This window comes from Etheostoma cragini, chromosome 9, assembly GCF_013103735.1.
Source record: "Etheostoma cragini isolate CJK2018 chromosome 9, CSU_Ecrag_1.0, whole genome shotgun sequence".
NCBI lineage: Eukaryota > Metazoa > Chordata > Actinopteri > Perciformes > Percidae > Etheostoma > Etheostoma cragini.
Window position 1 is genome coordinate 5444418 of NC_048415.1, and position 12418 is coordinate 5456835.

General features: G+C 38.8%; 1 protein-coding gene across 1 annotated transcript in view; it reads left to right on the forward strand.

Moving 5' to 3' along the window:
• The window catches only part of LOC117950826 (glypican-1-like), a 33838-nt gene that overhangs the window by 12368 nt on the left and 9052 nt on the right, over positions 1 to 12418 (forward strand). Inside the window, exon 2 of the mRNA XM_034882172.1 lies at positions 12047 to 12205. Coding sequence (XP_034738063.1) covers positions 12047 to 12205 — 159 coding nt within the window. The remainder of the gene's footprint in view (positions 1 to 12046; positions 12206 to 12418) is intronic.

Below are 12418 nucleotides of genomic sequence, written 5' to 3' on the forward strand. Positions count from 1 at the left end.
TCTCTCTCTCTCTCTCTCTCACACACTCTCTCTCTCTGAGTTGGTCCTTATTTGCTTCTGTCTGTTTGACCCTTAGTATGTTAACGTTTGCAGAAAATGTCATTATTTCTGACTTAAGTCTTCTTTTCATTTGTCACAGGGAGACACAATCTCCTGTTTACGTTCAACTGTAAATAAGGGATAATCCCAGCAGTCAAAGATAGCTCACTTGATCTTTGCCTTTAACTAAATTATCCGTGTCCTTGCACAAACGTGCACCGTCAGACATAGAATCTCTGCAGCATGCCTCACACCAGTTGGCACTTTTAAAGACCCAGTGAAGGGGAGTAAAAGTAGTAGTTAGTTTAAGAGCCTTTAACTACACCCAGAAATGACATAGAATTATGGTGTTATACGGTGAAGTTGGTGCCATGTGAACACATACACATGCCCACACACACACACACACACACACACACACACACACACACACACATACACACACACACACACACACATACACACACACACACACACACACACACACACACATACACACACACTTGATGGGCAGCAGAAAGGGCTGGACTGTGCAGTGGTGTGGTATTTTTAGTTCAGTAATAGTATAAAATAAGGAAAGGTTTGCCCCACAAAAACTGTTACACTACACCTCCCTCTCCTGCTCTCTCTGTTTGTATTTTTTTAACTCACATTCTCTAATTTCTTACCCTTTCATTTCAAGTCTGGTCTCAATTACATTTCCATTCCTTGGAGATGCATGTTTGTTTTTTGTCATTAAACATGCCTGTATTGGGGGACCAATAAATACAATATTTCATCTGTCGACTGTGGTTAATGTGTTATTTAAAGAATGAGAAAGAGGGGAATGTTATCATTATTAGCATTTTGATGTTAGCATTTCGCTCAAACACCACTGTTTTTTTGGACAATTTTGGTTGGCTGACATAGAAACTTCTTGAAAATGGGTGAAATTTTAGGATTTAATGATAATAATGGCCGTCATATGACAACTAAAAAACTGAACAGCCCCCTTTGTAGGTAAACTGTAAGTTGGTGTATTCATCTCACTTAGTATGAAAAAAATGTTAGTTAATGATCACATGAGACAAAACAAAGCAGCAAACACTCACACTATAGACACAGATATCAGGGGATGTTTGTTCAGAGAGAGATTAGTCATCCTTAAAATATCGACTAATCATTTCACCTTGACATTGAGTAAAGTTTGCAGTTACAAGATACTTTTGCAGCATTCGCAGTACACATGCAAATATTAACATAAGCTGCAAGATAAGCAGCCTCATTGATCTGCATGTTGACCAGAGACTTGAATAGCTATGCTTGCTGTGGAGAAATTGTGATGAACTGTCACAAAACTGCACTGGAGGTCATTTTTTAGTGATGAGGAAGAAGCATGTTCAATGAAGTGTCAATCAATTATGCAGTCATTTGTGAGAAACTGTGAATATATCAGCAAAAAAGAGGAGTCTTAGTCTTACTCTTCATCTTTCAGTCACAAAATCACTGAAAACGTATGTAAGCTAGATATTTATCACACACTTACAGGAGTAGATTACAGCTCTGTAATTTACTTCATTTCCCTGTTTTTGTCTCTCTGCTTCTTCTTCAGTCTCCACTGATAATCTTTCACTCCTCTCTCCCGCCTCTCCCTCTCCCTCTCCTTTCATTTCTATTTTATTGCCTTTTCATCCCTCCATCTTTCTCCTCTTTCATCATTAGCGCTCTGTGGTTCTCTCCTCCTCTCCCCCCTCACTTTTCAGTGGATAGTAAAAAGGTAAAAGTGTACTTTGGGAGGAAGGCTATGTGGAACGTTAAATCACATACAGGTGCCCTTAACAGAGTGTGAGATGGAAACACACACACACGCACACAGTTGCACCGTCAGACCCTCATTTAGGTAGCAGTTATTTGCCGCTGTAAGTGACAGGGTTATTGCAAGACGCTCATTAAGAAAGGGAAGCAGCAAATAAACGTCTGACTGAAGGGAATAAATTCAAACCAGTGCGCCACTTTTACTCCTCAGCAATAAGCCGCTTTGATGTGGTCTGTGATGGCAGAGCTGGGGCAGACTCAGGGCATGTGTGTGTGTGTGTGTGTGTGTGTGTGTGTGTGTGTGTGTGTGTGTGTGTGTCAGAGTGGTAGTTACATCTTTTACCACAGATTTTACATTTTCTTTTAAATGTGAGCACAGTATAACCTAAGATTGTTGCTCTGCATGTATCACATATTGTACATGTGTACTGTACTGTGTGGATGTGCCTGTCCTAACAACTTCAAGGGTCAGAGGTCAGATCAGTTGCTTTGTGACAGACTGTTACCGCGGTAACAAGGTGCAAGGACACTTCCTATGAGAAACTTTCATCTCAGCGGGAGAGAGGAAGGAAGGAAGAAAGCGAAGGGGTATTGGGTGGATGAAAGGAATGAGGTAGGGACATTATAGGGAGTGGTGGGATGGAATAAGAAGCGATAGAAACTGATTTGAGGAGAAAAATTCAAAGAAAGGCTAAATGGACCACAGAGTGAGAAGATATTTAAGTAAAAGATGTGGTCACGTGATCTGCCTCTAAGTCTGTCTTGTTAATTCCAACAAATGGGATGTTGAATGATATCAAAAATTAATGACTTCAATGATAATTGTGACCAATAATGTATTTCAGACTTAAACACTTATTCTATCATAAGGAAACAATGTTATTTTATATTTTATTGTTTTCAGCCAGCTTGCGGTGTGGCTCTATGGAGAGAAATGTAGGTCTGATGGTTGAGTCATCCCATTGGTCTAGACATCTCTCGAAAACAATTAAATTAATTGCCATGGACTTTTGTTCAGTCCTGATCACCACAGAAGGAATCCCGCCGACTTTGGCGATCCCTTGAATCTTCGTCTAATGCACCAGTGGGAGGTTGACATTTTTGGTTTTGAGTGAAATGTCAACAGGTATTTGACTGAATTTGGTGCATATGTCCAAATAACCCTTCCTGGATAAATTCTAATAACTTTGTGATTCGCGGCCTTTTTCATCAGTGAGTGTTCCAGGCTGAAATTATACCAGCAAAATATTAGCATGGTAGGATGTATCAGCCTCAGCCTTTTTTTCTATCAATGTTTTTGGATTATTTAGACAAACAAACCAGGGAGCCAACATATTGTAGCCAACATCACTCAAACGGATTAATAAGACATCGATTTGGCTAATGTGGAGACTGACTGACTCACTGCCTGTGTTTCTTCCTGACCTTTTGGTGGACTGACTTTTGTTTAGCGATGTAGCAGCGTTTCCAATTCTCTGCAATTACCTTTAATTTATGATATAAATGATGAAAGTGTGACTGATGTTGTGATAAACTGGAATTATTTAGAGCAATTATTTCATTTTATGGACAAGAGTAATGCTCCAACCTACAGGAGAGCTGTTTGTCAAACTCTAATTCTATTCCTTTGTCAGCAGCTGAAACAGGTTGAGCAATGGTCTAACATCTGGAAACTAGTCATTTGAGAGACTTCAGTTATGCTTTACAGTGTGCTGATTCAGGGTCAGTGCGTACTGTTCCACCTATGTGGAAGATTAGTCTGCAGTGTTGGTGCAGGTTATATGTGTGATGAAGCACTTTTGTGGCTGAGAGTGTAATTGGATTTCCACGTCTCATTTAACTTGCTAGATGCCTCAACAAACCTAGATATTGGAAACATTGCTTGAGTTTCTCAGATAAAACTAAATCAATCTTGAAATTTTCCTGGTACCAAAAATACTTTAAGTTCTAAGCAGAGTTTTGCCATTTAGATACTTAGTTATGATTAAAGTTACAATAGCAAAATCAAGCTGTTCTGGAGTCAGGTCTGGATTCAAAATACCAGGGGATGAGTGAGGATAGTAACTTCTTTTAGTAGCAGTGTTCTACAGTTTCTAAAACACCAAAAATATGTGTTAATAGTTTTATAGCACCCATTAGTGAAAACGGTGGTGTTTGTGTGTGTGTGTTTGTGTGTGAATGTGACTATGTGAGTGTGTGTGTGTGTGTGTGTGTGTGTGTGTGTGTGTGTGTGTGTGTGTGTGTGTGTGTGTGTGTGTGTGTGTGTGTGTGTGCGTGTGTGTGTGTGTGTGTGTATGTGTGTGTGTGTGTGTGTTATAAAGATCAGAGATTGTCTTGTGTGCACATTCCTTCTAGCATAACCTACAGCCTCAGGGAATTATGTCTGTGTAAGTGACATTAAATGTCTCCCTATCTGTGTATGTGTTTGTGTGTGTGTGTTTGTGATCTGTGTGTGTGTGTGTGTGTGTGTGTGTGTGTGTGTGTGTTTGTGTGTGTGTGTGTGTGTGTATGTGTGTGTGTGATCTGTACATGCATGTGTAGATGGATAAAAGCTTATATTATGAATCTGACTTGATCTTCTTAATTGTATGTCTGGTGACCCTGATCCACCTTATCAAGGCCACAAGGGGAGGGGTGTGTGTGTGTGTGTGTGTGTGTGTGTGCGTGCGGGTAAGTAAAAGCTCCCATACAATGATGAAAATGTGCCCTTTTGTATTTAGTAGTAACAATCTTACCCTGTAAAGATGTATTTTTTTGTTGTGTATACATAGTGGTTTATGATTGAATTAGGAGATAAACTGACTGAACTTAACCACTGTAAGGTGTTGACAATTAAAACCAAAAACCGCAAGTTATTAAAGTAATTCAAAAAGCAGCAACAAGGTATGCTGATGTAAGTATGAAGCAAAAAAAGCCTAATGGGAAGTAAAGTGAAACATGAAGTGTTATGATTGCTATTTTTACCTGCAATTAATATACCTACACTGTACCTAATCATGTTTGATGTCTCTTAAAGGTCCTATTGCATGAAAATGTCACTTTATAAGTTTTTTAGCCCTGGGTATCCTGCTCTGCCTTTGAGAAAATGAAAGCTCAGATGGGCTGATCTGAAATCTGGCCCCTTATGAGGTCATAGTGGCAATGTTACCTCCGCTTTCTCTGTTTTGCCCACCCAGAGAATTTGGCACCCCCATGATAGAGAGACATCATGGCTTTCAAATGAGCAAAGCGGCAGTTGGTCAATGCCCCCCCGCAGCCTCCGCAGAAATGGCCCATACCAAGGAAAGCTCATTGTGGGACTGGCTCTAGTGGCTGTAATTCTGCACCAAGGCTGAATTTTGGAAATGAGACTTCAGATACAGTATATGGGGACTACTAAGGTCTATATCAAAGGCATCCAAAGAGCACTATGCCATGGGACCTTTAAGGTATAGTTGTAACTATACTAAACAAAGATTAGGTCAGTTTATTGCAATCTAAAACAATCCACTTAAGCTCAGTCACAAGAGTTCTATCTATCTCACGTTCTCTTAGAAATTGTTTGATAGTTCTGCAAACAGTCCAGTCAATAATGAATGCCTGGTCAAATCATCTAGTCATGTCATGTAGCATAGATAAACAACTTGTAGAGCAAAAATCTTCCCATGACCATTATAAAACATTCATTTTACCAGAGGGTAAATACAAATGATCAGATTATGTAACTAGAAGCCAAACCACTAACTATTCCTGTGTCTCACATACAAGCCGGCAACATGGCACCATAACACTAACAAAAAAAAAAAAAATGATTGATTATGAGTGTCAAACAAAGGTAGGGTGGAAACAGACAGCTGTTTTTTTAACAATTTAATTTAAAATTAATTGCTGTATCAACAATGTTCTTTCTTTGATTAAATGTAGGTGTTGCCAAGCCTATATTTGACTTGGCAGGTTGAGAGCTTGGCTGGATGTGAGTGTGATTTGAGTTTCAATTTATTTCTGTGTAAGTTACAAATGTCTGAGCGGAGTTTGGGATTATAGATGTTTCTTAGCAACAACATGCAGAAAGCACATCTCCTCAGAAGTGTATGTTCACTGTGCGGTTTAGATTCAACAGCTTTTTGCAGCCTGGCTGGATAGCTTCTTGTCCGCCTGCAGTGCGATGCAGGGTACCTGTTCGCCTGCTGCTTGTTGACTCACTTGTCGAGACGGGCTCAGGTATGTTGGTCCTGCCACAAGGAATGCAGCGATTTAAAAGGGAGACAGAGCAGGAGGGTGTGACAGAAAGAAGAAAGTGAGAGCCAGATGCTTTTGATGGAAAAAGGAAATGAATGGTTATTCAATGTTGTCTTGATGTGGTCTCCATGGCGACCTGTGTAAGCCATTAAATGTCTGCAGGAACAACCAAAAACAAGTTTCGAATTAAATGGATTCATCAAAGATTAAGTGCAAAATACCCTGCAGCAGAACAAGGTTCCGCTGTTTCTGCAATGCAACATTTAGTCCAGAAGGGCTGTGGGAAACTTTGATCTTGAATTTGGCCCAATATCATTAAATTAACTTTTATACCCATAAATATTACATCAGAAGTTTCCACATAATCAATGCTAAAGATTTAGGATTCATGCCAGTCTAACGAGGTAAAAAAAAAAAAAAAACGATTCTTCAAATAATAAGCATGGTAATCCGAGTTTAAATGGATTTTTCCTTGACTACATCCTTGACTCAGATTTTATAGAAAGCAGATTGAGGCCATAAGGTTGTCGGTTTGAGTCCCTGAGCTGATGGTAAAATGTAAGAGGAGGCCAAAAATAGAAGGCTGTGGACAAACTAATTGAGCACTCCGAGTTGATTGTAATGATGATTATAATAATAATATAAAGCACAATTTTACTTGATAAGAGCCCAGCTGACCTTTGCATTCATACATGTATGAAATGTGAGTGGGCAACGGTTAGACGAGAGGTTTTTAAGTTAGATTAGTTATTTACTGTTGTTACTGTTACTCTTCTGTAGCTGCGGAGTCTCGAGCTGTCGTCATTGTTTACAGAGCTGGAGGAAAGGCTTTTCTGCTGATCAGGTCCCCTCTAGGAAGCAATAAACATCTTTATACCTCCGCTGCAGATGGTTAACCACCACTGAACCGAAGAGATATCTTATACTCCATCTTTAACTTCTTTTAGCCAACAACTTTGGATTTTGCACACATGTACCTAAGAAGAAGCCCATCTGAACTGTGGATCACTAGTATCTTGTATGTAGCCCCTAAATCAAGCATGCAGTGACAATGACAGGTATGTTTCTTTATGCACTGCCCCTACCATTTGCCATTTGCCTATGCCTTTTTTCTTTCTTCTGCACTTCAACTTGTCATTTGAAACTGTAAAGTTAAAAATAAAAGCCCAAGTTAAAAAAAAATAGACGCACACTATCACACTTCTTGGTGTTAGCCCAGAGGGAGTTTCCAGTATCAGATCGCTGCCGGGCAGAAAGTAACATTGTCTTTATAACTCTGTGTGTTTCTGTGCTCTTGTAATTCTACTGTATCTTAAACAATTTCCGTTTTAGAACTCGAGCGAAAGAACAGTTGTTATTTCTGGTAAATCATTTCTTCGAAGCCCTCTTAGAAGGTTAAAACTGCCTGCCACAGTTCCTGTTTATCACTAAGTACAACACCAAAAATGCCTTCCAAAAGAAACTGTTGAAAATCTCATTAACCACATGTGAAGGAATCATCGCATCTGCCCACCTCTGTATGATAATAAGCTTTTCATTCTGCCTCTCCTTTCCTCTCTTCTCTTCTCCTCTTGTCTCCTCCTCCTCCTACGTATAATCAGTGAGAACAGCCTGAAATAAATAACTACTAATAGCGTTGTAGGAAGCGAACTGCTGAGGGTGCTTTCACACCTGAGACCTGTTTGGTTTGTTCTAAATGACCCATGGCGTATTTTGGTTGGTTTGGTTTGATTTGGGTCATTTGAACTCTGGTGTGAACCAAACACCAAATTCTGGTCTGGGAAACAGAACACTTTAAAGAGTTCACCCGCGGTAATTTCTAATCTTCTGTCCTTCTTTCCCACCAGTTGCATTTTACCATTTAGACTTCTCACACACATTTCTTTGTAATAGAAGATACATAATTATCACAGAAGAACAGAAATACTCCAGCCTGCCTTTCAGGCTAGTGGCTTTCACAATAAGCTTTCTTGTATTTCAGTTTCAAACCAACCTAGACATTGTTACTAACGTCATCATGGATATGAGAGACATCTTGTGTTTCTTCAGGGTGATCTTTTTTCCTCTCTTTGTCTATTTGCATCATTATCATATCTGCTTCATAGTCTCTCAGGAATAAAATAAACCTACACATAATGCAAGTAATATATGTACTGTGTTTGAAATAAACACCCCTGAGTTGTGCATAACTTGATTTCCTCCAACAATAACCAGCAGTTAGTTGGACCTCCTGGTCTTTTTAACTTCTGTAATGCATCTGTCTGCATGTATTAGCATGTGTGCAAGCTTGCTTTTCAAACATGAGTTTGTGTCTCACCGCTGTGCAAAGTTCTGTCTTTTTCAAGTAAATTAAGGTTTTATAGCAGGATGCCAGCTGCTTCCATTACCCAGCAGCCCAGGAATGCAGTAAAGCATATGTGTCTGCGGTAACCGCCCTGCGTAGTCTAGGTTGGTAAGCAAACCAACAACTAAATGCTAACATTAGCTGCAGCACATGAGTGCGCAAAGATGCTGTCTGTGGTCTCTGACACACATGTGTAACACTGATGGTGTGGTTTTGAACACCAGCAGAGGAATCGTCGAAGCGCTCCAAGATGTTTTCACAGAGGTGACCTGATCAAAGAAAACAACATTGATTAATACCTTAAATCTCAGCTGTGTCCCAACTCTCATCTTCTCTCTTCCTTAGCTTAGAATGCTCCATTTAGGGCAGAATGTGTCAGTCATATTGATTTAAGGCAAGCTGAAATTTGAAATATAATCTATAATCATACTGTGGCTGTTCATCACACCCTTTTTTTGACATATTGACGTTTTCCACGGCAGCAGTTGACTAAAATTTGAAGGCTGGTTTTATATTGTAGAGGCTGAATTACGAACCAGCCCTTGGTATAAATACAAACCGTTCTGTCTGCTGTAAAACTTTAATTTCCCATTTTTTGGGATTAGGCCTGCTCGATAAATCGTTACAAAATTGTAATCTTGAAATACCTTTGTTCGCGATTTAATTTTTACATTACTTCAGTTCTCATTTCATTTTATTAGCCAACTGGATCACAAAAGTTGCTACTTTCTTCTGTCTTATGCCAAAAAAATCTGTTTGGTACTGCCAATTTGTTTTGCAGTGTCATGCTTCATGTGTGCAATAAACATTACACTTTGTGGCAGAGAATCATGATCAATTATCAATCATCAATTCTAAGCAAAGAAATTGTCATTCATATTTTTCCCCAAATCGTGAAGGCCTAATTGGGATTACAAATCTATTCACAAAATACTTCAACTTAGTCTTGCAAAGCTAATTATGGAAGGTGCCCTGCCACACAGATTTCATCACTATGTCTGTTCTATCATGGACTCTGTAACATTATTTGCGGAAAAATTGCCTTGGTTACCTTGTTTCAAGCCATTCTTGTGTTGTATAGAAAGCCTGCAGGAAGACTCAGCTCAATTTGTGCCAGTTCTTATTCATATTCAATAAACTAAGCTGCTTGACTCTGATTGGATACCAGCTATCCAATGAGAGCCAGGCTATCAGTATCCTTCACCCTGCGCAACTGGGAGAATTCATGAATAGTAATGAGCTCAGACTGACCAGCTGTTTTAACTGGTCTGATTTCTCCACTTATTTCTTTTCAGTGGCTAGAGTTGACAGAGGAGGTAGTAGTTAATTTTCAAATTCACAACATAACACAAGCACGTATGGACCTAACATATTTCAAAAAGATAAAAATGGTTTAGTGTGGCAGGGCACCTTTAAGTAATTACATCCAAAATGGTCTCAAACTTTGAAGATGAACTACAAGATGACTCTGGGGTGTGCACAGTGTTCCCTCATTTGCTACCTGTTTTTATCCGCCAAGTTAAAGTCATTAACAATGTACAAAAATACATTCTTGGATTCTGTAAATTGATTTGAAGAAAAAAAAAGATAAAACTTGTGAATTGATATTTTCCTCCACCTATACAAATCATAATAACAAATAAACACAAAAAGGTGGAGGTGATGCAGTACTTCTCTCTGTAAACTAGATTGACAGGATTGTGGTAGTTGTGTGAAAATTCACAGCTAACATGTGATGACGCCGTTTTACACACTCTCACACACACTCACACACACACACACACACACACACACACACACACACACACACACACACACACACACACACACACACACACACACACACACAGAGTCTGTTAAGAGACTGATGCTGCAGACTGCTTATACTGTCTGGTGCACTGCGTCCCCCATGGGAGTATCCCAGTAAGGGTAGGACATTTTCTGGCCTCCTATTGTACATTTTCATATTTTCAAGATGCAGGTTCAGGTTGGTTGTGTCATGACCAGTTGCACTTCTGGCCATACAAACATTTTTTCCTGTGCTGACACAACATCAGTCATAAGAAGGTTGAATAAGTTACTCAGCCTTTATTTTGATATTTTGAAATAAGAGAGGGGCAGTGGTTCAATTTAACAAGTACATTTAGTTTACTCAAGTACTGCACTGTACATATTTTAGGTACTTCCACTGAACATGACCATATAGATTGTACGCCACTTTATACTTCATTGTGCTTTTTTGTCCACCACAGGTACATTTATTTTAGCAACTGTAGTAGTGACATTTCCGATTAACACATCAAATGTATGACTGAAAAACAAACTTGGTTGCTATATTTAAATCAAGTGTACTGTATTTACTGTACAGAGTGCTTTTGTGGTTGGTAACTATTTTAAAAGGATTCCAATGAATTATTAATGCAGTGGTGTGAGAGGCACTCAAATCATGTACTCTCTAATATAACAGTAAAATTAAGTATGCACTAGCAAAACAATACACACTAGTATCCAAATACTCAATATTAAATACTAGTTTCTTTAAAAGTATTTCATTATTTTCGTTTAGTAATATAGAAGCAGAATGTTGTCTGATTACTTCTTTACAACTCCTGTAATGTGTCATTGTCTAAATATACTAAGAAACATGTTTCTGCTACACACAATAAGTACATTTTTTTAATACTTTTTGTCTTATCTTCAGTTTTTGTTAAATTACTTTTTAATAAGACAACAACTGGTCAACTTGAAACCAAAAAGGTTGCAGGATCTACCGCTCTAAATCCTTAAATCTGTTAACCTTATACCCTTTTTAAAACTATAAACCTTTGATTTCTAACTGACTAGGGCTAAACTAAAAGAGTTATTCATACTATAGTAGATTTTTATCTGAATATTTCCATAAAAATGTTGGAAGAATTTCTGTAGGAAATTTCCCACTAAAATAAGCATGTACAGTTAAGTTCACCAGGTGACACTCTGTTCCTACAGCTCTGCTTCTATATTGAGAATTTTTATTTTTAATCACATGCTATAAGCACAGCAGTGCTTTGATGTTAAGACTGATGTGAGCAAGATGCTAGCATGTGGATGTTTGGCATGTTTCCTGACTTAGCTGAGAATATTAGTATGCTGACATTTGCTAATGAGTACTAAACAAAACGTACAGCTGAAGCTGATGGAAATGCCATTAGTTTTGAAGGTATTATAGTCATGTACCAATGATTGGACACCCTTAAATTGATGACCTGATGATAAGGCGTTAGATCAAAGCATCATGGAATAATTGATATACAATTCATCCTGAAAAGGACATGAATGACTGTTAAAAAAAAAAAACATGCCAATCAACGCAAACAGTTTTGAGATACGTCAGTCCAAAATAAACCAGAAAGACCAAAATGGTGGAATGATCAGTTGCCATGTATACACAGAGCCATAGAGCCATCCCAAAGTGTTGATAATAAAAACTATACACCTGCATCATCAATCACTTTGTCTTTAACTTCATATTTTTAAACCTGGTGTTGATTTGGTGGTACAAATACATGTAAAAGAGCTGACATATGCAATGAATAAAGTATTTAAAATAGTTTTTTTTTTTTAACTATTAACTTAGTTAACTTTGTCTTTGTGTTTTTCCCATCTTGCCAGGTGAGCATTTGAGGATGTGTCCCCAGAGTCCAACTTGTTGTACCAGCACCATGGAGGAGAACCTGGGAGGTCTGAGCGCTCGAGAGACCGAGGGACTGATCAGAGAAGCCGGCAGGTCGCTGCAGTCTGCCTTCAACGCTCTCCACAGGAGCTTCGACAGTAAGTAGGGTGTTTGTTCAGTATGTGTGTGTGTTTGCAGGATTGATGCTCATTACTGGCTCCATAGCAAAGCTTCAGGAGTGGGCACATAGGAGTATGACATTAGTATTTTGTGGAATTTGTGTTCGGTACAAAGCTCTGACTGTGCTCCGCACTCAATACTGCAGCTTCAGTAGTGACGGTGTGTGTGTGTGTGTGTGTGTGTGTGTGTGT